Source organism: Vespa velutina, chromosome 16 (genome assembly GCF_912470025.1).
Source record: "Vespa velutina chromosome 16, iVesVel2.1, whole genome shotgun sequence".
Taxonomy (NCBI): Eukaryota; Metazoa; Arthropoda; class Insecta; order Hymenoptera; family Vespidae; genus Vespa; species Vespa velutina.
The window spans coordinates 4,958,646-4,982,155 of record NC_062203.1 but is presented as its reverse complement, the minus strand read 5'-3'; the positions used below and the strand labels follow the sequence as shown (position 1 = coordinate 4,982,155).

At 38.3% G+C, this 23,510-nt stretch overlaps 5 protein-coding genes across 14 annotated transcripts; 2 read left to right on the top strand and 3 right to left on the bottom strand.

The window, feature by feature from the left end:
- Positions 1–149: 149 nt before the first annotated feature.
- LOC124954895 (ileal sodium/bile acid cotransporter-like) lies at positions 150–3,256 on the bottom strand. Of its 4 annotated transcripts, XM_047508512.1 has the most exons (7): positions 2,699–3,256; positions 1,929–2,252; positions 1,644–1,856; positions 1,380–1,554; positions 998–1,260; positions 711–897; positions 150–590 (listed from the first exon to the last, which is right to left on the bottom strand). In XM_047508512.1, exons 2-7 carry the CDS (start codon positions 2,241–2,243, stop codon positions 409–411), a joined length of 1,335 nt encoding a protein of 444 aa, XP_047364468.1. In that variant the 5' UTR covers positions 2,244–2,252; positions 2,699–3,256; the 3' UTR covers positions 150–408. The 4 variants fall into 4 exon arrangements, with proteins under 4 accessions (XP_047364468.1, XP_047364465.1, XP_047364466.1 ...); XM_047508509.1 differs by having other exon boundaries at positions 150–897; XM_047508510.1 differs by having other exon boundaries at positions 150–897; positions 998–1,167.
- A 45-nt stretch (positions 3,257–3,301) lies between these two features.
- On the top strand, positions 3,302–6,437 carry LOC124954908 (transmembrane emp24 domain-containing protein 5-like). Of its 3 annotated transcripts, none has more exons than XM_047508552.1 (5): positions 3,302–3,466; positions 3,560–3,699; positions 4,284–4,480; positions 4,586–4,652; positions 4,774–6,437. In XM_047508552.1, the coding sequence occupies exons 2-5, from the start codon at positions 3,610–3,612 to the stop codon at positions 5,002–5,004; spliced, it is 585 nt and encodes a 194-aa protein (XP_047364508.1). In that variant the 5' UTR covers positions 3,302–3,466; positions 3,560–3,609; the 3' UTR covers positions 5,005–6,437. The 3 variants fall into 3 exon arrangements, with proteins under 3 accessions (XP_047364508.1, XP_047364509.1, XP_047364507.1); XM_047508553.1 differs by having other exon boundaries at positions 3,338–3,466; positions 3,545–3,699; XM_047508551.1 differs by having other exon boundaries at positions 3,427–3,699.
- LOC124954890 lies at positions 4,666–13,750 on the bottom strand. 4 transcript variants are annotated; one of them, XM_047508493.1, is made up of 16 exons: positions 13,025–13,749; positions 11,436–12,369; positions 11,022–11,347; positions 10,495–10,892; positions 10,257–10,402; positions 8,826–9,017; positions 7,943–8,533; positions 7,762–7,862; positions 7,499–7,604; positions 7,047–7,398; positions 6,804–6,920; positions 6,571–6,735; positions 6,279–6,473; positions 5,813–6,132; positions 5,514–5,748; positions 4,666–5,398 (listed from the first exon to the last, which is right to left on the bottom strand). In XM_047508493.1, exons 1-15 carry the CDS (start codon positions 13,232–13,234, stop codon positions 5,519–5,521), a joined length of 4,383 nt encoding a protein of 1,460 aa, XP_047364449.1. In that variant the 5' UTR covers positions 13,235–13,749; the 3' UTR covers positions 4,666–5,398; positions 5,514–5,518. The 4 variants fall into 4 exon arrangements, with proteins under 4 accessions (XP_047364449.1, XP_047364450.1, XP_047364448.1 ...); XM_047508494.1 differs by lacking the exon at positions 4,666–5,398 and having other exon boundaries at positions 5,420–5,748; positions 5,813–6,129; positions 13,025–13,750; XM_047508492.1 differs by lacking the exon at positions 4,666–5,398 and having other exon boundaries at positions 5,420–5,748.
- A 3,325-nt stretch (positions 13,751–17,075) lies between these two features.
- LOC124954695 (arylphorin subunit alpha-like) lies at positions 17,076–21,477 on the top strand. 2 transcript variants are annotated; one of them, XM_047507986.1, is made up of 9 exons: positions 17,083–17,392; positions 17,563–17,906; positions 17,989–18,273; positions 18,380–18,891; positions 18,989–19,770; positions 19,873–20,009; positions 20,087–20,366; positions 20,448–20,648; positions 20,703–21,477. In XM_047507986.1, exons 1-9 carry the CDS (start codon positions 17,317–17,319, stop codon positions 21,278–21,280), a joined length of 3,195 nt encoding a protein of 1,064 aa, XP_047363942.1. In that variant the 5' UTR covers positions 17,083–17,316; the 3' UTR covers positions 21,281–21,477. The 2 variants fall into 2 exon arrangements, with proteins under 2 accessions (XP_047363941.1, XP_047363942.1); XM_047507985.1 differs by having other exon boundaries at positions 17,076–17,392; positions 20,448–21,477.
- Positions 21,469–22,701, bottom strand: LOC124954701 (troponin C). The gene is made up of 3 exons (XM_047508015.1): positions 22,542–22,701; positions 21,966–22,386; positions 21,469–21,837 (listed from the first exon to the last, which is right to left on the bottom strand). The coding sequence occupies exons 1-3, from the start codon at positions 22,542–22,544 to the stop codon at positions 21,809–21,811; spliced, it is 453 nt and encodes a 150-aa protein (XP_047363971.1). The 5' UTR covers positions 22,545–22,701; the 3' UTR covers positions 21,469–21,808.
- Between the last annotated feature and the right edge of the window lie 809 nt (positions 22,702–23,510).

The following is a 23,510-nucleotide window of genomic DNA, read 5'->3' as shown; positions in this document are numbered from 1 at the left end:
TCCACCAAAATGCGAGAAGAAATGTTAGAAAATTATAGACGTTTCTATAATTTTCTCCTATGATTTATTCAAATTATTATTAAATAATTACAACGCGTATTTAACATCTATATTTTTTAGATGGATAGATTTATGTAAATACAAAATAATTTCATTATTCGGATTTATTAATAATTTAAAATACATTTCATTCTTCATATAAATGTCGATAAAACTATGTTTTTTTCCCTTCTCTTGTTATTACAGTATACCTTTAGTAGAACTTAATGAAAAATGGATAAATGAATCTTACAGATTTATCTAATATTATATAATAATCTTTTATAAAAGAAATATTGCAATTGTCACAATCTTGAACTGTGAATAAAGATTATATTTATTGCCATCAACGCACGCATTATATTATTTTTAATGCAAATTAGTTTGTAGGGCAGTGTTAATAGGTTCTGTACAACATTCAGAATTTTCTAAAGATTTGGAAGTATTTGTTGTACGCTTTTGTAGCTTGCGTTTATAGTTAAATATTAGTTTTACTATATATAAAATTATTAACGGTATGGGGGTCATTATGGCGGATGACACTGGTACCACTGAAAGAAAGAAAAACAAAAAAAAAAAAAAGAAAAAGAAAAGAAATAAAAAAAGAATAAAAGAAAATTGGTTGAAAAATTGCAAATCAATCGTATCGTGTATTTTCAGGTTCAACTTACCTGTAGTTAAATCATCGGCAGGTGGCTTTAAAGTAAATCTAAGTAAAAAAATAGAGACACCTGTATTTTGTATTCCTGTTTCGATTGCTATTGCTATAATATCTGGCCGAGATTGCTTAAAGATTAAGGATACCAACATGCCAAAAATAAATCCCAACCATGGCAAACCCATGCCTGCTACCACTATCTAAAAATTTGCAATTCATATTATATCATTTAATGCATTTTTTTTGTATTACGTTCGTAAAAAAAAAACAAAAAAGAAAAACAGATTTAAAAAAGCTCACCTGCCATGAAAATAATCTGAACAAATATAGATTAGTAAGGATAGCAAATACAACGATAAATATTATAAGAATTACTGAAAATGGTTTCATTATTCGTATCATCAACTTGCATAATTTTGGTAATTTCTTTTGTATAAGAAATCCTATCAATAGAGGTATTATAAGACCAACTGCAAACATTGCGATACGATTATAAGGTATGGCAAGATTTCCGCGTTCAAAAATACGTTTGCCTAGGGTAAATACCCAAAATGGCATAAACCCTGTATAGAACATACGTTCATTTAAAACATTTTATACATAATGATGTTTTTTGATTTTTCTTTTCTTTTTTTCTTCTTTTTTTTTGTACACATCTATATACATATATACGTTAAATTACCAAAAGCAAGTATAGTGCATATCGTAGTCATAGTGATAGAAAGATTCAAATTTCCATCCAATAATACGGTCCAAATATTTGATGCTCCACCACTTGGACTTATCCCTGTGAAGAACATGCCTATTTGTAGTTCAGGTTTGTCAGGAAATAAACAATATCCGATACCATAACTCAACTGTGAAAACAAAATATTATATTATTATTATTATTATTATAGTTAAGTAAAATAGGCCAAGTTGTTTTTATTTTTATTAGACGTGTTACCAAAGGCATAAAGAAGAATTGACAAAAGCATCCTATGGCAGGACCGATAGGTTTCTTTAATGTTCTTTTACATACTTCCCAATCCATAGCACAGCCAAAATTAATATAGAGAATAGATACAAGTATTGCAACGCTAACAGTAAATATCGTATCTAACGTTCGTTGATAACGTACTACCGTAACAGAAAGAATATCTTTGCTGTCTTCTATGTTCTAAAAATATAAATTTGAAACAATCTGTATTATATAAAATTCATATTGCAGTGTCTAGATAAAATAACTCACCTTATCTTTCATCAGATATAATTTAATTTTTGTAGTACCCAAAAAGATACCGGTAATATTAAGTATACCATAGAAATGATTGCTATCATTTTGATTAATAACACCACTTATTGTTGCAACATTGGTCGATTCGCTTATATAATCAAAACTGAAATTTCCTGGATATTTTGTTTTGACAGAGAATGGAACGGTCTTTGTTTCTTCCATTGCTAAGCCAATGGAATTGGTTGTTAAATTCACAACCCATTTTTCTACCATAAATTGTTCAGCCGCAATTTGATGTAAAAAAAAGAACCATGTTACAAGGATGAGCATTCTTATCCACTGTGTAATTAAGCATATGATCATAATTTTAATTAGAAATTCTTATAGCATACATACATACATACATACATCATACATACATATATATATATATATATATATATGGATGATTGATAAAAGTTTATCGATATTATATAAAGGTTGCATTGGTTTTGATTTTTTTGCATGACAGAGAAAAAATGTTTTATTTCATTAGGTGGTAAAAAATCTATCTTAGTAAGTAAATATCCCATTTTGGGTATAATTAATTCAATTGAGCAAACATATTCGTGTCAAAACTCACGGTATATTTATATTTATTGTTATATTTATTGTATATTATTAAGACAAATGTCGTGTATTTAGATATAGATCTTTTAAATTCCAATGTTGCGCATATGATATTGAGTCGATTCATTATCGCGTGTATGAATAAATGAAAGGAAAGATTTTAATTTTAGTCTCACCTGTTTGATTTATATAGAGTGAAAAGAATATTTTCAAAAAAATATGATCCCATCTGATAAAATGTTGTTCGTTATGTTGGTAAATATACTTGATAATACCGAAAGCTTATAAACTGCATGACTGCATCTGTGCTCGGGGGGCCTATCTCAATGATGCAAGCGTTTGATATATCATATTCCACTTGTCGGTCTATTGCATTAATTTAACGGTACTTTGATTTTCCAACGTTTCCAACTATCTCTCTCTCTCTCTCTCTTTCTCTTTCTGTCTCTCTCTCGTTTTCTTTCATAGTTTATTATATTTGATATTATATTTTATAAAGCTGTAAGAGAGCAATGATAGTTCCTCGGCCAAATATTAAGTACATTAAGAAGATATTTATTCTCGAATGTGCAAAGAACGAGAATGATGATTAATCTCAAATCGATATTATGAATCGAGCTTTAAGTGTGCGCGATATATCTATTTACAGATCGATCGAAGTTTTGTAATTCGTAGACACATTCTTATCGATCGAAGAGATTCTTTCGATCATAGTTCAAACCGTATCGGATTGCGATATACCTGTACACGAATATGATAAAATGTAATAACATTTATTTCGAGGAATGAAATTGTCGAGGAGAAAACGTTCATATTGCGCTTGCGCGGCGATCTCTTTCTCTCTCTCTCTCTCTCTCTCTCTCTCTCTCTGCTGTGTGAAAAGGAGGAAGAGAAGGGGAAATCCACTTGTCAGTCGACTCGGGATAGGTGATGGTAGTAGAATGGTGAGTAGGTGTTGTAATGGTCGGATACATCGAGGCGCGCGATGTCTTCTTTTCTCCTTCGAAATCTAATTTTCATAGCGATAATCGGTTTAGCGAAATGCGAAACGGACAGACCGTGGTACGAAACTCTACCCGCAGTGGCAATGGACTACAAGGTGCATATCGATGCCGGAAAGGAGGATTGCTATTTCCAATTTGTAAATCCAGGCGCAACTTTCTACGTCAGCTTCCAGGTACACGGTCTCCTTTCACGGTCTGCTTCGATGCATAACCTCTTGGGATAATGTGATTCTTCCGTAAATAAGACACCACTGAGTTGTATATATTGAGAATGGGGAGATGTGCGCCGCGTGAAAGTCTAAGGAGCATAACTGATGGTTAGTCGGAATGGCAATTGAGTTATTAACCATATGGTTCCTTTTTCAAAACTTTCCAAAAGTACGTTAGATGAGTTTCTTAAAAAATAATAAATAATAAATATTAGTATCAATATCTATGCAATTCGCCATTTTTATTTCTTCGTTTATAATAATACAAACGTAACATGTATTTTTACACGTGCGAATTTGTTTATTTTTACACCCGCCGCCGCCGCCGCCGCCCTATTTCTGTGTTTGTGATTGTGCATAGATAAAATGTTAGTAAAAATATTATATGCCTTAATCGACATCGATATTGTTATTCGTTATAGCGAATAGAAACGCAGCCACGACTATCGTCGGATAAGACATTTTATGAGAATGAATTGTGGAGGAAGAAAGGTTTATATAGTTTGTTGGCTTTCTTTAAGAGAAATTTTATGTCATTAAAAATGTAGGTACTACGTGGTGGAGATGGAAAGGCCGGATTTGCAGTGAGAAATCCGGAAGGCGTGATCGTTCATCCATATCAATGGAGAACAGACGTGGATTATCAAGATCAGTCAGTTACCGGAGGTTATTATAGTGTTTGCATCGACAATCAGTTTTCCAGATTTGCCCCGAAATTGGTGAATTTGTATATCACAGTTATCAGGTATAATAAGATTTATTATTTATAAAAGAAATCTCGAGATGCGTTCTCGACAAATAACATACCGGAATGGGAATAAAAATATATTTCTTTTCTATTTCTTGTTAGGTACGATCAATGGGAAAAATATACCAAGGAATTGGAGGAGCTAAATCTGTCGGTTGAAAATTTCACTGTACGTAACAATCGATAAGAGAAATTAATATTTATTTTATTTTCTATATAAGTGAATACTTCTTCCAAGCTCTTTTTCAAATAATAAGTACTTATGCTTCTTTCTTTTTTTTTCTTTTCAGAGTACGTTAAGAGGCGTGGAGAAAAACATCAATGACATATTGCAAACGCAACATTTGAGCCGTAGCCGAGAAGCAAGAGATTTAAATTTGCTTTTGGACAATAATTTTTACGTTCAAACGTGGTCCATCGCGCAAATAATTGTTATTACGGTGACTACTATGATACAGGTTTACTTTGTTAAAAGATTATTTCAAGTTAGACCATCGAGATATTCGAAGGCGAGCCTCTGATTAACTTTAATAAGAATACAATGGGAAGACAATGTTCGATGTTTTCTCTATGGCGATAGTATGACCTTATCGGGGTATATTAAATCTTATTTTTTTTTTTTTTTTTTCGTTTATAAAACACATTTTATACAAACCATTGTATCTTTCTATTCGATTACGAGGCGCGTAATTTTTAATGCTGAAATTTAATTCTCAAATTTTCTATATTTTTGATAAAATTTGAAATATTTCAATTCAACAATATTTACATAAAACACGTTACCAAGACACTATAAGTTACTCTTCTCGCAATACTCTTCTCGTACGACTGATGCAATTGAATTAAGACTGTATACCATTATCTTGATAGAAGAAACATTCCACCAATTGTAAGATCCGTTTGAACATCCTTTCACTGTATATCGATGATAACAAGGAGAGGTGATATATAGATTTATTAAACGGTCTCCATGTTTAAATTACATTGAAATTTATGTACATAATTGTACGAACAATAAATGCAGACATACTTTTGTTACGATACGCTTTGCAGACGATCGGCCAAGTTTTGTTTCGCTCTTCTTTGTAAAACGCTACCCGTAAGGGCTAACAGACGATGTCTCTGCTTCAAGTTTCTCGCGCGCACGTGTTCAGAGGCAACTTCTTTCGTATAATTAGCAGGAAACCAACCTTGCTCGCCGTTCAATAGCTTCTCGCCGTGATACCAGCCATCCGTCATTTTTCTCATTACGTTAATAACATCTCCTACGTACGATTAATAAAGTAAAAGTTTGCTTTTAATAAAGAACATATTTTTTCATCGTCTTACCTGGTTGCAATGTAAGCTCATCGGGTTGGCTCGGCGAGTAAGAATAAAGAGCCATTACTTGAGGACAATCCCAGGCTTCGTAAAGCGTTTCTCCGAACGTTTCTCGTTTAGGCGGCGATATAGCTTCCAACCACCTTTCTCTTTCCGTATTGCTTTCACAGGTTAAAACATATTCAGCCTGCTTACCGGAATAATTTTCCAAAAGAGTTAACATCATTGCATTGCGACCAGCAAAGGGTGAATCCTCGGAAACGGTTTCCAAGGCAAGAAGATTTCTTTTGCAAACGTCCGTTACGATGTAAGCTTCGTCGTGAGTACTGCTAATGGAAAGAAGGGAGAATTCATTAATATAGGCTTATTTCCCATGATGAGCGTATTTTTCATACGAAAAGCATTTTAAGCATTCATCATAGGAGCTAATTTAATGATTTCATCATTATTATTTTTTTCTTTCATATAGACATACTTGTGTTTAATCTTTGTGACTAGAAGATAATCTGTAAGTAGAAAAAGGTATAGCGGTGTTTTGTTGAACTTCTTCCCAAATGTAAGCTTATATTCCATATCCGCCTTCATAGTTAAGCGTATAACGGGTCCTTTTTTAATTAAACGTCGATTTTTTAATGCCAATGTCTTAATTTTTGCCGAATATTCCAATTTCCTATAAAGATCAAATAGAAACTATATATTTTACTGCTTTGCCCTTTGTATATAAATAAGACGAAACGAAACGACGTATAGATAAGGTAACGTGTCACCTCGTTATCATTTCCATTTCTGCCTCTTGAGCCGCAGCACGTGCACCCTCGTTACACTCCGACGCGACATAAGTGAAAGTTGATAAAACTTTTTCCCAGGAGGATCTATCGGCGGTATTTTCGACGGATAATTTAGAAAGTACTGCATCGGCTAACAGCGGGAGTCTATAAATTTAAAATAAATTTTTTAATCTTGATACCGATATTATTACTTTTCGTTAGTAATATTTTACCTTGTAATACGTTGCATCGGTAGCATAAGGAACGAATTTAATGGCAAGCTTTGACATTCAGGACGAGACTCTATTTGTGCGACAGCTTCGACAAATTTGGAGCCACCTTTCCTCGCTCTTATTCGATCGTGAAAAAACATTCTTTGTATTAAACAAGAGGAGAAAAACGGGGCGAGGGTGGGGGTGGGGGAGAGGGGAAAGGAAAAATCGAAAATGATCAAAATAAAAGGAGAAGGAGATTACCTCAATTCTTTCAACGTCATATCTATTTTAATCTGATTAGAGCAATATCCGACGAATATATCTAAATATTTGTCCGAGTGTTTAAGTAAAATGTCAGGCAAATTATTTAACGTAGGATCTTCCTTCCATATTATTTCCAGATCCGCCAATAATCTTTCCGATGCTTTAATCACAGCAGGTACTCCGCCAAAAAGTTTATCTTTCTCAGAACTCGTCAAAATTTCATTCGTTAACTCGTGATTGCGAAGAAATTCGTTGTCAAGAACACGAAGCGAATTCAAGTAAGATGCTTCCGACGTAAGGATCTCAAACTTTGCTTCTTGTATTTTCTTTTCTTCCGGCGTTAATCTCTCTATAAAAAATCGTTGATCGTCGTTATTAAACCGTTATTAAATTTACTACGCTAATGTCGATTAATTTATATTTATTATACGTTGACATTGAATACTCACGTAAGAGTCCGCTGCGTACAACTTGCGGAGTTTGACACCATAAAGTACGTTGTCCTGGTTTTAAAAAATCCTCCGTAGCGAGCGGAGGAAAATTTAAATCTTCTACCTGTATATATTACGGATATATTACGGTTTATTTCAATTTCATTGTCGTGGCAAGAGCAAGCAACGTGTACGCGTCAATAATCGTGCGTATATGATATACATAGGTATAAATATACATATGTATATATATATATATATATATAATGTTTTTTGCTTACTTCCTCGTATCCGTCGGAATCCGACTCGAAGGCCACACGCGCAACGGCTGCCTCATAAAATTGATACAAAGGTTCTTGGTCCGCCAAGACGCTGTAGTGATCTAGTCAAATATTTCATAATTCGCGGGATTTCAGCCGTAGACGACGAGAGTCACACGTGCATAAAGGGTCTCTAACTTACCGACGTCTCGGGACGAAGATTCGCAGTCGTTATTAATTTTCGTCGTACCAGACCACGCGGCGTACCAATTGGTATTACCATAAATGGCTTCTTTGCTGGTACCATTATTATTATTGTTGTTCCTCGAGGTGCAAATACCGTCGCTATCGTTTAGATAAAAGGTCGAAAAGCTGGTGAGGTTCTTTCGGAAATGTTTTCTAAAGCTAAAATATTTTCCATTGTCCGGCAGTTGTTGTTGATGGTGTACGTTGGCAAGGTCCTTGCTTTCTTCGGAAGCTTGTTCTTCTTCAACGAACAAAGTTCTTCTTCGAATTCGACCAAGACTCCCCTTGGTAATGCTCCACGTTCTCCGCAACATCTTTATTCTTCTACCCAATGTTTCCGTCAGACTAGATTCTCTCGGAGGCGGTGGTATCGGTTTCGCGGGAGCCTCCAGGTAAACATTCCCATTGGTAGTATTTTCACCTCGATTCTCGGCGTTAAGATTGGGCCCGTTTACGCGCCCACTCGTTTCGCTTTCCGAATCCGTACCGAAGTCGTCCGGCTGGCAAAAACGAAGGCTTTCGTACGTGCTATCTTCCGAGGCGCTTTCTGTTTGGCGTAAAAATGAAAGAGAACGATTGATTTTTTCTTTCTTCCTTTCTTTTTTTATTTTTTTTTTATTTTAAGGAACGCTAATTAATTATTAATTAAAAAATCAATCGTTAAAGAAATTTCGATAGATCATTTTGATCCTTCTTATATTTAGATTTTAGATTAGAAGAATTTAACGTGGCAGAGTAATGGCCACCAGTGGACCCGCTATAGAACGTTGAATTCGTCGATCGAAAGTACGTTTATGTACATTATGTATGTCGTGTAGAAGAAAATACATGGGGGAAACCTTCGTGAACGTAACACGACGCCTCTTGCATGTCCGTGTCCTCGTCGAGATCCACAAGTCTCATTTGGACAAGGCCTTGGGTCTTCGTACCAACGGACTCTCCATCCAATTCCGAATTTCCCGATGATCTCCATTCTCCTTCCTTTTTTCCCGAATGATCGGCCAGTAACAGAGCAGAACCGGTGATGGCCACTTGAAAATCATTCGTGCAAGGTAAAATCTTTTGACATTTCGTTGCCCATCGAACCACCTACGATTTTCTTTTTTTCCAGAATGATCAACAGGGACAGTCGCGAAGAAAGAAGAACAATGACTAGAACATTTCTACGATGTATTTTGCCCAAGATTCTCAAATCTCTCGATATGTCAAGGTCGTTATCGAGGCGATAGCGTCGAAGCCCGTGACCTTTGCGATTACTTATTTTTTCCTCTTTTTCTACTTGGCTGACTATAAAAAATATATGTATTTCTTTCATAATGCGAGAAAGGCAGAAATACCGTCGAGAAAGTTGCAAGAAGTCCATCGAAATTCCATTCGTCGAGAAAGACAGAAACGAGGGGGGGGGGTAGGGAGAGAGAGAGAAAGAAAGAGAGAGAGAGAGAGAGAGAGAGAGAGAGAGAGAGAAATAAAGGAGGAATCGCGTCGAGTCACATTCTTCTCGCACGGCTTCTCTTACCTTGCGTGTTCGGCCGTCGTGAGAGCGTCCTTAGACTCTGTCTCATTTCCACGACATTTCGGAATTTCAAACTTTCACGAGCGTTAGAATTGAAGAGAGAAGAAAATAACTATATATATATGTACGTATATATATATATATATAGATGAACGATTGCTTGCTTCCTATTGCACCAAGATTTAATACCAGCTCGAATGAAACTGAAGCGAAGACGAAACGCGCACAATCTGTTGGTAACCCAAACGACGAGAGATATGGAAAGCCTCGCGACGCAGAGCCCGGTTCAGCCGTGACTGACAATGAGAGCGCACAAGAAGCGCTTTCACCTTCTATGCCGGACCAATCCACTACGTTTTCCATTCTGCGTGCGCTCCTGTCTTCTTTTGTCTCGAGTTTTCTTTTTTTTCTTTTTTCTTTTTTCTTTTTATTTCCTTTGTCGTTTCCACTCACACGTGAATTGATATTCTACATTCGCTTAGTCGATTGGGAAGATTTTTTTCTCGTTTCTTCCTTCGTATAATTATGATAATTAAAAAATAGCTGGATCGAGCGAGCAACAGTAGCGAACTCGCTGTGACGCAATTAAGACGGAGACGAGAGAGAGAGAGAGAGAGAGAGAGAGATAGAGAGAAAGAGAGGAGATTGGAGACTCGGTTGGACTATGCCACATTTGCGGGCATTTCATATCGCGCGCGGACTGTACACACAGGTTGCCATTGCGTAAAAGCAATATTTAGTTCCTCCATAGACTTACCGTCAACAATAGAGTCGTGGCGAGTTCGCGCGGAGGAAGCCGAGGTTTTCCTACATCTTCTCGAACGCCGTCTTTTCCACTTTTTGCCGGACCGTTGTCCAGTCTTCTTTTTACTCCACGTATTACACTGTTCGCCATTCTTTTCACTGAAAACATGAAACGATCCTTTCGACACCGAACCGTTTCTTTATATCATTTCAAAACGCTCGTCTATGTTCTTTGATCAATGATTTTTTACCATGTGCAGTCATGTTGACAGTAGCAAGGCAATGCGTTCGTAAAATCGTCCACGTCCTCCCATTCGGATTCTTTGCCGTTCGTCAGGACCGATCCCATAAAAGAGGCGGCCATGGAATCCCCATAGAGACTATTGACGCGTTCCTCGCCAACGGGTACAGCAACGTCATCGTAAATGTACCTTTCATCCTCACCATCCTCGAGACTGGAATAATCGTTGTTAATCGAGCTTTCTTGTCTGTCATCATCTTCCAATATCGTTTCAACTTTTTCTTCGATTTTATTTAAAAATGGCACCAAAACGTCGTCGTACGTGTCATCCTTCGCGTATTTTCCATCGCCAGGTGTATTTTCATCAGAGCATGTCGGCGGTGGTCCTACATCGTCGTAATCGTCTTCCTAACGAATAGAGTTTGTTAAACTACGATTGATCATTGTTGTTGGGAGGGGGCAAAGGAAAATAAATAAAAAAAATAAAAAAAAAAAAAGAAAGGAAAGCACGAGAAAGAAACAGGGATATTGCGCTACCTGAGAGAAGGACTTGGACAGCGGTGGTCCCACGTCGTCGTACGGTTCTTCGAACGTTCCCGCGAACGTTTCTTCGTCATTTTCTACGAGCGAGGAAGAAAGTCTAGCTTGCTCGTTCTTATTGTCCAAGAAATTTCTCGTTCGATCGCTCCAAAGAAAACTGACATTGGTGCGTAATATAGGCTCGTAAGAAATTCTCATCTCGTGATCGTCTGTTTCGATTTTCACCGATCGGCAAGGATCTACGAGTTCGACCTTACGCTCCTCCGCATTGCCTAGGGACGTTCTTTTTATTTCTACGTAAGGCGTTCTACCTTCGTTGACGTCTAGAAATAAGAAGTAGACCGGTGGAAAAGCAGTTGGAAAGGAAAGTTCAAGCTAGGTTTGCGATAGGCATAAGTTTGCGATACGTACGTCGTAAAGTTTCCATAGGCGTTTCTTCGCCGATAAGCCGATTAATACTTTTGTCAACTTCTTTCCCTCTTAGGAGGAGAGGTAAATTAGCGGATTTTTCTTCGTGAGTGATAATCGATTGTTCTAATTTCGAGCTGGCGATCTTTTCATTGGACATTAAGCGCGTATTGGTAGCCGAGGCAACGTGAACAAAGTTCGATGGAGCCGAAATCATGACGTATTTCAATTCGAATCTCGAGAGACTCCTTGGTCGCGAAAATTCCTGATTCTCTTCAATACTCGTTTCATCCTCTTCGCCCAAGGATCTCGCCCGTGAGTCAAACGACGTTACGAAGCGATAATGCTTCTTCTTCTTTTTCGTTGGTTGTTTATGACGTTTGCCCGGATATCCTGGTACATAGTGCAGTACGTATCTAGCAAACTGTCTCTTCTTTTTCTTCTTCTTCTTCTTCTTTTTCTTATTATTCCGTAGACTACTTTTTTCCTCGTCGCTGGAAAACAATATCGATTCTCTATCACACGTCGATTTAGATATTCCCGTGATCTTTTTGCGGTGAAAGCTCTCGTTGACATCGAAGTCACGTTCTACAAAGGCTTCCGGGTAACATTGACTTTTAACATCGACTTTTTCGTAATCCTCCGAAGAATACGAGCAACGTCTCTCGCTGAGAACACTCGAATCGTCATTCGACTCGTTTCGAATATTTGCTTTAACGTTTTCATTCTTTTTCTCCTCCAATGGCCAGTCGGCCATTCTCTCCTTCTTATATTCTTTTTTCGAAGAATATAATAGTTCCTCGTCTCTTTCGCTATCGGTTAGGATGTTTGTGGTGATTTCAGCCGATTCGGCACTCTCAAATATCTCGTTTCGTCTTTCGACCATCATTTCAATTTTTGCGCGGTATTTTCGGAATGGGTTGCCCTTGCCTTTAGCCTAGATAAGGAATAAATTTCAATTATGCCGTCGACTTGGTAAATATTACCGCGAAAAATGTTCGAGTCCCTAATCGAGTCTCTGGGAATAAAAGTCGAAGGAATTAAAAAAAAGATATCTTCCGTTTCAAAATGATATATACCTATCGTACGATAGATCGATAGAAAACGGAACACATTTTCCGTAACTCGTGACAATCTGTTCTCATTGCTATTGTTGGAAAAGAAAGTGGCATTACACAGTTGCCGAACACTCGTCCAAAAAATTTAAAGAATTCGTCTAATCTCGTCGAGAAGCCATTAACGAAAGTAATCGATTATGTGATTAACAAAAGTAAACTATGTAAGTGATTATGATCCTGTGTTATAAACATTCCACAACTACTGATTAAATCGGAGGGTAGATAAGAGGAAAGGCACGCGATAAGATGGCGTAATAACGCAGCCCGCTTACGTCTTATATTAGTTTTAACGGTGTTTACCGATCGCGGTTAACCGTTTGCGCAAGAAGAACGGCCGGGCTGGCGAATGACAGTAAGATGAGAGAGAGAGAGAAAGAGAGAGAGAGAGAGAGAGAGAGAGAGAGAGAGAGAGAGAGAGAGAGAGAGAAGCTCCTGACGCTTTAAAAAAAAGTCTTCCTTTGTATTTGTACGTACCATCAAACTCGTTCGTTTACTTTCCCGATGGGGCCCCGAATCCTTTTTCATCTCCTCTTGCGTCTCGATATCCGTACCACCATCGTGAAGTTGCAACGGTAATCTCGTTCTCTTCAAGGCCAAACTATTTACCGTCGGATAAAGAATTTTGTCCGACACCTTTTCGCATCCACGAAGGGAATCTCTTTTGCAGCTTCTTATCAAACTCATGTCCTCGTCTCATCGATCTCGATCATGACACTGACGAACGCGCATATGTGTATATAAAACGTCAATTGCTTATACTTTTAGTTATTTCGTTCGGTTTCTTTATCTTTCTCATATCACATTTCTCGACGTTGACAAGAACGAACGAGTGGCATCGTATAAACGGCGATAAGTCATTGATCTGTTCATTTTTGGATTTTCATCGAACATGATTGCGTTATTATTTTTGTAGATTCTAGTTAGAATTTCACGTCGCAGATGCGATAAGAAAAATGATCCTATTATTATCGAAGTACACTTGAACGTTCGGTAAACTTTCGCGTTTGCCCGATCCAGCGAATAATAATTATTATACAGTTCGTTCGATTGTATGGAAAATATGGCAAGTCAAGGCCGCGGGTACCTCGTGGTGCTTTGCGAAAGCACGCGAAGTAATGAACGGACATAAGGAAAATCCGAGCGTAACCGAGCGTCGGTTGATGCGTGCAACGACGCGACTAAGGCGGTCGCTTTTACGCGTCGCGGTGAAACCTTTGCTCGCTCGTTCACTCGCTCGTGCGTCATCATAGTATACGATCGTTTGCGACGAGCCAATCTCTCGTGCCATCCGCAGCTCCGCTCGATCGCATTCCGGAATGCTCCGCCATTTGCGAACGAATCGAGCGTGCGTGCCTGCGTGTGGGTTGCGTCTGTGCGAGAGAGGGAGAGAAAGCAGAGAAACTCTCAAGAAGCACATTTACTTATTCTCTAAGTACGATTGTAATACGATTGTAGTCGTATTTGACGATAGAATACTACAAGTGTATCTACTAAATATCTTTCCTTTCTATTTTCATTTTGAAAAAAAAGAAAAAAACAAAAAAATATAACTCGACTGCCAAAAATTATTCTCTATATGTAATATATACTTTTCCGTTTTCATTTTTTTTCTTATCTTGAAGCGAACATTCCATTGAGGTCCGTTGCGTTAGGAAGGTATCAAAATACGCTTTCCTTTCCGTTCCTTCGGAACGCATTCCTATATGACACGTTCGGAATTTTTTCGGAAGGCCATTAAACACGCTCGTTGTTTCGTATTTATTTCTTCCTCTATCTTTATTTTTTAAACACATTCGAACATTGTAGATACATTTTCCATCGAGAATTCTCTCGATAATTCGATATCGATGAAATTTTTATCGAAGATTCGAGATGGAAAAAGGATATGAAAATGGTGGACAATTGAAAACTCATTCGTTATCGCTTCGTTATGACACTTATGAGCGAGAAAGTCTGAAGGCTGAGCCAAGAATTCCAGGGGGGAGGGGTGGAGTCTTGGGGCGCAGGTGAGTGAGCTCCGGGATGATGATGTGGCACATTGGCCTCGTTCGCTCGAATAACTCCTCTCGTCGCTATTAGACCGGTTCTCTGTAAGTCGATTTAAAGAAATTTTTCCTTACGGAAATACCGCGTCACAAGTCAGGTACGAGACAACGAACGCAAGAAGTCGATCGACCTGGCGAGGATCTACGCGAAAATAATCAATTCTTTCCGATGATTTTTCATTTTCCATATATATATATATGTAGTAGGGATATCATTTATAAGAATAAGCCTCGATTGTATGTGAAGAAGAAAATGATGCAAACTTTACGCGTCATTATGATAATGCGCATTGTCATTGGTTTTTTTCTCTTTCTTTTGCTACTTTGCTATTTTTCGAAAATAGCCTATGACAAAAATAGAAAGCTTTTTCAGAAAACTCCGCCAGAATAGCGCAGTAGATTGACCCTTACGTCTTAAAATTTTCCTCTATTGTTCATCAAAATTGTTGGAAAATTACTTCTGTTATCATTGATGACGTTAATGCTGTTTTCGACATTTTTCACGAAGAAAAAGTTACTAGTACTGCGGCGTCCCTTGAAATTTGCGACAAAAGAGATAAAGCTCGCAGCAGCTCTACTACTGATTTTCATACATTCGTACTGATTTTTGAACATTTCCGAATGCAAAGAAATAGGTTGCACGACGCTCGCACGGAGAAGCTACGGAAACTCACTCAAGATAAGAAAATACGCATCCCTAATCGTTTACGTTAGTTAACATATGGAAGCTTAACATATAAAAACTGCTCGTGCATGTCGCGAAAAAAACAATGTATAATGTATTAAAGAACAAAGAATTTCCTAGAAATTCGAAGCAGCGATAAAAAAGCTTCGTCCTATCGACGAAGAACTCTTGGAACTCTATGCCCTTTACAAACAAGCTACAATATAAAGATTGCAATAGACAAAATAGTAAGTTGTTGGAAGTTTCCATTATTACGAAACCGTTTCGTTCGCAATTATTTTATTGCGAGCTTAATTATTTTAAACGTTATCTATTTTATCGCAGGGAATATCAGCGAAGCCCAATGTACGTTCGATTTGAAAGGAAAGGCAAAATGGGAAGCCATGGAGAAGCAAAAAAGGCAATTCAAAAGAAGCGGCCAAAAATTAAGCATGTACATTAAGCATGTCGGCGAATTGATGGAAAAATATAACGACGATTACAGAATAATTAAACGAATATGATAATATAAAGGATTGTATAAAATATTGATGTATTATGTTTCGTTTGGAGAAAATACTATGATTACTACGATATGTAATAATTTTTTCTTTTTTTTTCCTTTTTTTTATCCTTTGTTAATATTTTCCTCCTTTTCTTTCTAGATCTTTTCTCCTAGATTTTCGTTAACGAATCAATTCGACGTAAAAGCTAAAGACAGGTGAAAAAAGAAAAAAGTTTGATTTGTTTCTTTTTAGAATTTTGTCGCTTCGACTACGTTATTTTTTGCTGAGGTATCTTAAAAAGCTATTCAGCTCTCGGGCAACTTTTTTTCTCACCCGAGATAAGTTAAATAACACAAAGCTGACTAAAACATTTGACTAATATTGTAATATAGCGCGGCTGATTTAGCGATCATATAAATATTTCCAAATCATATAAGTATGTTAAATAATGGATATTTCAATTTGGTCGAAATTATCGTCACCTTTTTTATTCGTCCTTGACTGAATCTCGAATCAATCTCGATTTGCAATCTTGCAAGGACATAAAACGATGTACTTTGTTGACGGGACAGCAAAACAAGACGATAACCCTGACCCAAGACCCATAATCACCTGAGAGTTCGTTAAGTATTATCGGCTTTTATTATCCTTTCGTGGACTGATTCAGATAACTGAATATTGCAAAATTTAAGATGTCTTCATGTTATACATGCGCTAATGATACATTGAACCCACGAGATCGATAAGGACCGTTAATTTTTAATTAAAATAATGATTACATCATAAATATATCATCACGTAAAATAATGTACATGCATACAATTTAATTATCGATTAAATTATTCCTTACGTTTAATACGTTTAAGTATGTCCGCTCTATTCTTTTAATTCCTTGGTTTTACAAAAGGGACTTAATGCAGCTTATCTTAGGATTTTCTGCATTTGTGCAGATCGACTTAATAATACCTCTTCAATGTCGATCGTTGAAAAAGGGAATTTTATAATGGGAAAGAAAGAAAAGAAAACGTTATAATATTTGATATAAATTTGATATCAGGTCGATCGATAAAAATATGAAAGTTATATAAAAGTTATACGTAAACGAGCACCTTTTATTAGGTTAGAATTGGTCGGATTCTAGAAATTGAAATAGATCGAAATTGTTGGAACGAAAAGACCGGACTCTCTGTGATTAGAGAGTCGAGCGTCGAATGACGTCCGATTGATGATACCCCACGTGGGCTTTTCTTCGCGATACCCTAAGCCGGTAGCAATGGCAAATGCAGCAACTCAAGATAGAGCGCAACCCGATATAATTGGGGAATAATATAATTATCACGGTTTAACCTTCGATCGGCCGTGTCAGACGCGTTTCGCGTAATGTAAACGGGGGATGGTATCGCTATTAGATAATGAAATCGCGGGGGACATCGGGGGTCAGAAAAGTTTGACCCTACCAGGTCACCGATTATAAGCACTTTTAGATATGTCTTAGGTATAAAAGTGGTGCATAATCCCATCGTGAGCATACGCAATCTTGTATCAGACACAATGCGGTATACATTCCTTTTATTGGCGCTCGTGGCCCTCGGGGCGGCTACAATTCCGCAGCAAAAGCAACGTGCTGGTAAGTAAAGAAATAATTATTATTTACTCGTTATAATAGTTGAGACTATTTATAAACTATGTTGCTCGTAAGAACAAGTCTAATGCATTATAAGACCGCTTAAAAATCTATCTATTTTCGACTTTAAGGAAACTGCCAAATCACCAAAACATATATTCATTTAATTACAGCAAATAAAGAACTCTTGCAGAAGCAGCAAAATTGCATCGATCTTCTTGAACAGATCACTCAGGATGATATACCAAATCCGCAGCTAAATCAACTCGGCCATAACTATGACATTATCGCAAACTCCAACATGTATCAAAATCCGATAATAGCCAAGTATTACGGCAATGTCGTTAAAGCTGGTTTGGTTCAGCCTAAGGGCACTGCCTTCTCCAACTCTGTCGCTCAATTGCGCAAGGAAGCATCTCTTCTTCTGAAGATCTTTTTGGATGCCGTCGATTATAAAACTTTCTTGTCTACTGCAGCTTATGCTCGCGTTAATGTCAACGAAGGACAATTCCTCCAGGTATATTTCAACATTTTAATACGAATTTTATATAAAATATCTCATATAGAATAACGAAACGATTTTTTGCCTGATAAAATAGGCCTTCATCGCTGCTGTCTTACAACGTCAAGACACTCAGGGGGTAATTTTACCTCCATTATACGAAATCCTTCCCCAATATTACTTTGACTCTAGAATCATCCAGGAAGCACAAAAAATCAATTCGCAAATTATTCATTCTCCAAGCGTTCAAAATGTTGTTATTCCTGTCAACCAAACCGCATACTTGCCTCACGGAGAAGATCAGCTTTCTTATTTCACGCATGATGTTGGACTTGCAAATTACTATACCTATGTTCATTTGGCTAGTAATATTCTGCAACAGGTAAGCGTGCTCGTTTGTTAATTGTTACTTTGAAAATCTCCTTAAACTTAAAATTGACTAATAAACCATTTCTTTTTTTTTTTTGCTTTTTTTTCTTTTTCTTCAGAAACAACAACAGCAACAGCAGCAGCAGCAGCAGCGGCAGCAGCAGCAACAGCAACAGCAGCAGCAGCAGCATCAGCAGCAACATTACTATCAATTAGGAGGTTCCGGAATTCAGTGGTCGGAACAAGACAGTCCTATCGGTGCAGGAGCTCAATCCGCCTATCTTCACCAACAACTTTTGGCCCATTACCAATTGAACCGCCTTGCCAACGGACTTGATCCAATTAATCAACTCGACTACGTTACCGTACAGGCTCCGTTCGAGCCTCGTCTTCAACATCCCAATGGTCTCTCATTCCCCGGCCGTCCAGAATACTTGAATCTTGAACAACAAGGCTCGCAACAGCAAGAATTGAGCCAAACTGTGAAGGATTTGGAAAAGAGATTGATTGAAGCCATCGACTCTGGATATGTTCAAACTGCACAAGGTGGCTTATTATCCCTTTACCAACCGCAAGGCTTAAACATACTTGCCGAATTGATTCAAGGAAATGGGAAAAGCGTAAATCCAAGGTTCGTCGATATACGATAGATTTTATATTATGAAAATAGTCAGATTGAAATAGTACATTTTTTTGTTTTTTTTTTATTTTTTTTTCCTCTTAAATAGATACTATGGCAGTCTTCAAGCAGCAGCTAATCATCTCCTTGGCAACGCTCCCCATGTTAAAAACATTTACGACTACACGCCGTCCGTTTTGGAACTTCCCGAGACATCCGTTCGCGATCCAGTCTTCTACCAACTTTACCAAAAAGTAATCAATCTCTATAAGCGCTATCAAAATTCCTTGTCACCATATCAATACAACGATCTCGTTCTTCCTGGCGTTACAATTCAATCCGTTGTTGTCTCTCCATTGACGACTTTCTTCGATGAGTATTATGTGAGCCTTAATCAGGCAACCGTTCAAGAACAAGGACAAGGAATTCTAGGTGGACAGGTTGGTCAACAAGGTGTGCAGCAAGTACAACAGCAAGGACAACAGCAAGGACAACTGCAAGGACAACTGCAAGGACAACTGCAAGGACAACTGCAAGGACAACAGCAAGGACAACATCCAGGACAGCAGCAAGGACAGCAGCAAGGACAGCAGCAAGGTCAACAGCAAGGACAACAGCAAGGACAACAGCAAGGACAACAGCAAGGACAACAGCAAGGACAACAGCAAGGACAACAGCAAGGACAACAGCAAGGACCAACTATTCAGGCCAAATTAATGAGATTAGATCACCACCCGTACAATTATCAGATCATCGTTCAATCTCAGAGTCACATCTCCGGTGCCGTTGTTCGCGTTTATCTTGGACCAAAATACGATAACCAAGGACAACCAATTAGTATTTCTGAACACAGACAATTATTCGTAGAATTCGACCAATTCGTTCAAGACCGTACGTATGAAATTCATCCGAGGTCCTTTATAAAAACATCCATTTCCATTAAAATTTTCTACGACGAAGAAGAAAATGATTCACATATGATTTGATTTACAGTGCAACAAGGGCAAAATATTATATCTAGGAACTCTCAACAGGCGTCAGGACAAAGCCACGACTATCCATCGACGCAAGCTATTCAAGAAGGTGTAAATGCTGCCATTAATTCCCAGCAGCCATTATACATTACAAAAGTAATGATTTGTTTTAATAATAAGATAAGGGCAAATGGAAGTGCTAGATTATAACGATCCCTCGTATATATTTACAGCCACAGCACGTCTATGGTTTCCCTGCCAGGCTATCTCTTCCCAAGGGTACTTCCAACGGTTTGTCGCTTCAGCTTCTCGTAGTGATCTCCGCGTCGACAACACAAGAGAATCCGAATTACGGACCAGTTATCCCAGAACAATACCAGAATTATCAGGAACATTATCAAATAGTAGAAGCTAAAGAATACCAGCAGCAACAGGGACAACAACAGATACACGGCGTGAAAAAAACCATGGAAGTTTTGCCTGAGCAAAATGATTTAGAACAATTTATCGAAGGTAGTATCCTATCCGTGGAAAAAAGATCAAGTTGGACGCTACTGGATAAGTTTGATCGCATAAAAAATTTATTATTTCCAGCCGTCGGCACAGAACAAGGTAGTTTCTACGCGAAACAAGGACAAACTCCATACACCCAAGTAAAAGCTAATCAGTATGGGCACATTCAACAGTATCACCAATATGGACAACAACAGACACCTAACGGCGGACAGCAACAATCGACCGTTCTGGGCGGTGTTTTGAGCGGCGTTCTGGGCGGAGTTCAATCTGGCGTTCAAGGTATGTATGATAGCGTACAAGAAGGCATTCAAATAATGAATAACGATGTCAAAGGTATCGTACCTATACACGGCGTGCAAGGTGGCGTGCAACTTGGCGTACAAGAAGGCGTACAAGCGGGAGTACAAAGACAGCCGCAAGGAGGCTTACAAGTACAAGGAGGACAACAAGGAGGAGTACAAGTAGGTCTGCAAGGTGACGTACAAGGAGGTGCACAAGGAAGTGTACAAGGAGGTGTACAAGGAGGTGTACAAGGTGGTGTACAAAGTGGTGTACAAGGTGGTGTACAAGGTGGTGTGTACGGTACGAGCCACTGGCAAGGACAACACGGTGTTTGGCAAGGACAACAAGAGCCGGCGCAACATTATAGCAGCGGACAGACGCACGCCGGTGGATACCAAGGAATTTATCAAACCAGCAGCCAAACTGTTCAGGATCAACAAGTCGATAACCATTATCAGAACAAAATGATTTCCGAAATCATAGGTGGTGCCATTTCCCTCGATGGCAAGCCTTATGGTTATCCATTGGACAGACCTCTTACTCCCGGTGCTCTTGCCGTTTCCAACATTTATGTCTGCAATGTTGACGTCAAACACGAGGGTCAACTGACCAACACGATCAACCAGTAATATCATCACCGAAATACTTGTGACTAGTGTATTATATCGTAGCAATATGAATTTGATCAATGTCATACTTAAAAATAACACGCATTACCGGAGTGTTTGCGTGTGTATTTGTTTGCCTCTGCGTGCGCGTACCGCTTGATACGAAAAAGATAAAAAGGGAATGATTAATATGGAGAAAGCACAATAAATAAATTGCCATAAAAATATATTACGACAGAATTCTTTTCCGATATCTTTTGTAAATTCCGATATGGATCTTAACGCGAGATTTAACGCGTTTCAGGGTACACTGAAGTAGTTTCTCTTTCTTTCTAACTAGATAAAGGATCGTTTTATTAAGAAATTACGCTAATATAACGAACGCTGAATTTGACAGGGTTTCTCTCCAATGGACATTCTCTCTCTCTCTCTCTCTCTCATTCACTCACTCCCTCTCTCTTGTTTTCTCTCTATCGTTAATATTGGTCTTTTATGATGTTTCCAGAAAATGAAATCGTCATTTTCGAAACCGACTCACTTTTCCCATCCTCACTCGCCTGTCATCATTTCCATGAATTCTGTAAATAATTATACGCGAATAGAAATGTGACTAATGTCTTAAGGTACATTATGTCACGTTACTTTGAAGACATTTTAAATTCTGTGTAAAAGGTAGAAATGTTAAAAAAATAATGTATAAGCGTACCATCAAAGTCCACCGTTCCAGAACCATCTGTATCAATTTCAGCGATTATGCCATCGAGATCGGAACTAGTTAATTTGTCATCTAACGCAGCTAAGATTTCTTTCAGCGTGGCCGTAGTGATATAACCATTTCCTTCCCTATCGTATAATCGGAAGGCTTCCTTGAGTTCCTCCTGCATCGCTTCGGCGTCTTCCTCTTCGAGAAATCGTCCTGCGATTCTACAGAATCCATCAAAGTTCACCTTGCCCGTACCTTCGGGATCGTTTTCCTCTATCAACGCATTCAGTTCACCATCATCGAAGAGCTGACCCATCGTGTTCAATATTGTTGATATCTTGAGGGTATCGATGACACCGCTCTTCGTTGTGTCGAACATTTGGAAGGCTTTCCGCATTACCGCCATTTTTTGGTCGTCTTCTTCCTTTAATTGATTGATAAATGAACACGTATTAACACTTTACGTTATGTTTTACTCTTCGAATAGATTAATAAAAGACTTTTTGTTTTTTCTTTCAGTCTTTGAGAAAAGGGACGGAAAGTGGGGGAAGAGGGAGAAAGCGAGAGAGAGATCCTTACCATGATCACGCTTTTTCTCGCACGGCCGACGATCGATACCTAAAGAGACGACGGTTCTTCCGTCTCGCGTTATATGTAAGACTTCCTCCGCGTCTGGTGAAACAGCTAGAAAGAGCCGCAGCCGATGATTTTCGGCTCAAAAATAGAGCCGCTGCGAGGAAAAATGAAATATGTTATAAGTGGGCAACGCACGAGTTCTCCACGCGTGCGTTGTTAGATGACGAAGACGATCCTTGTGTGTCTGTGTGTGTCTGTACGTCCGTCTCTCTCTCTCTTCCCCTCTTTCCCTGTCTGCGTTGCGTCGCGCTAAAAGTTATTTCGTTAACCGCAAAATACAGTCTAACGAGTCTGTGTACAGTCCTCGACTAGCGCATTAGCATAGCATTCTTAGTTCACTGCCCACGCAGTCTGTCCCTGCAAACGATTACAAGGCGCGACGTTACCTGGCATGCGGTACGGTAAAAATATATCGAGTTCCTCTCGTCCTCGAGTACTTGGAGCACTTTGAGCACGATTCATCATCGTTCGTGCATTTTCCAGTTACGGAAAATTAAATCGGCAGAGATAGATTTTCTCTCAATACTGCAATGAGTATCGCGTAATAACGAAACAATTAGTCAATCCGGCATGGTGGTTTAGTTTTGATGACGATGACCGAAACAGTCATCGGATACAAATCGAGATATTACCGTACGAATAGAACCTTTTTCATTAACGTTACCGTTACATCGAACGATAGTTGCAGGTTGGACAGCAACATTTCTGTGCCAAATGTTTTAAACATAAAGAGAACGGTGCCAAAAAGAGAGCTCGCGCCGTAGAACGCAAGAGGGTGGCTAGCGCGCTTCTCATATCACTCACAATTCTGTACTATATATCTTTATCGTCTCTATTTTTCTATATAGGCTCTATCGAAATAGAGAGAAGAATTGGTTGCGTCCTTTAATAAACATTCATTCAGGATAGATA

What these genes read in the sequence shown, in the direction of transcription:
- LOC124954890 (XM_047508493.1), bottom strand. Translation starts at nt 13,234, where the DNA reads ATGAGTTTGATAAGAAGCTGCAAAAGAGATTCCCTTCGTGGATGCGAA. An exon ending in TGTCAACATGACTGCACATG is followed by an intron (nt 10,403 to 10,494) that starts GTAAAAAATCAT and finishes TCATGTTTTCAG; the next exon opens with TGAAAAGAATGGCGAACAGT. An exon ending in ATGACGTTGAAAGAATTGAG is followed by an intron (nt 6,921 to 7,046) that starts GTAATCTCCTTC and finishes CGATCGAATAAG; the next exon opens with AGCGAGGAAAGGTGGCTCCA.
- LOC124954701 (XM_047508015.1), bottom strand. An exon ending in TGGAACGGTGGACTTTGATG is followed by an intron (nt 21,838 to 21,965) that starts GTACGCTTATAC and finishes AATTATTTACAG; the next exon opens with AATTCATGGAAATGATGACA.
- LOC124954895 (XM_047508509.1), bottom strand. Translation starts at nt 2,243, where the DNA reads ATGCTCATCCTTGTAACATGGTTCTTTTTTTTACATCAAATTGCGGCT. An exon ending in TATATCTGATGAAAGATAAG is followed by an intron (nt 1,857 to 1,928) that starts GTGAGTTATTTT and finishes TTATATTTTTAG; the next exon opens with AACATAGAAGACAGCAAAGA. An exon ending in AATTCTTCTTTATGCCTTTG is followed by an intron (nt 1,555 to 1,643) that starts GTAACACGTCTA and finishes TTGTTTTCACAG; the next exon opens with TTGAGTTATGGTATCGGATA.
- LOC124954908 (XM_047508551.1), top strand. Translation starts at nt 3,508, where the DNA reads ATGTCTTCTTTTCTCCTTCGAAATCTAATTTTCATAGCGATAATCGGT. An exon ending in TTGTATATCACAGTTATCAG is followed by an intron (nt 4,481 to 4,585) that starts GTATAATAAGAT and finishes ATTTCTTGTTAG; the next exon opens with GTACGATCAATGGGAAAAAT. An exon ending in TGTCGGTTGAAAATTTCACT is followed by an intron (nt 4,653 to 4,773) that starts GTACGTAACAAT and finishes TTTTCTTTTCAG; the next exon opens with AGTACGTTAAGAGGCGTGGA.
- LOC124954695 (XM_047507985.1), top strand. Translation starts at nt 17,317, where the DNA reads ATGCGGTATACATTCCTTTTATTGGCGCTCGTGGCCCTCGGGGCGGCT. An exon ending in CTAGTAATATTCTGCAACAG is followed by an intron (nt 18,274 to 18,379) that starts GTAAGCGTGCTC and finishes CTTTTTCTTCAG; the next exon opens with AAACAACAACAGCAACAGCA. An exon ending in TTTAGAACAATTTATCGAAG is followed by an intron (nt 20,367 to 20,447) that starts GTAGTATCCTAT and finishes TATTATTTCCAG; the next exon opens with CCGTCGGCACAGAACAAGGT.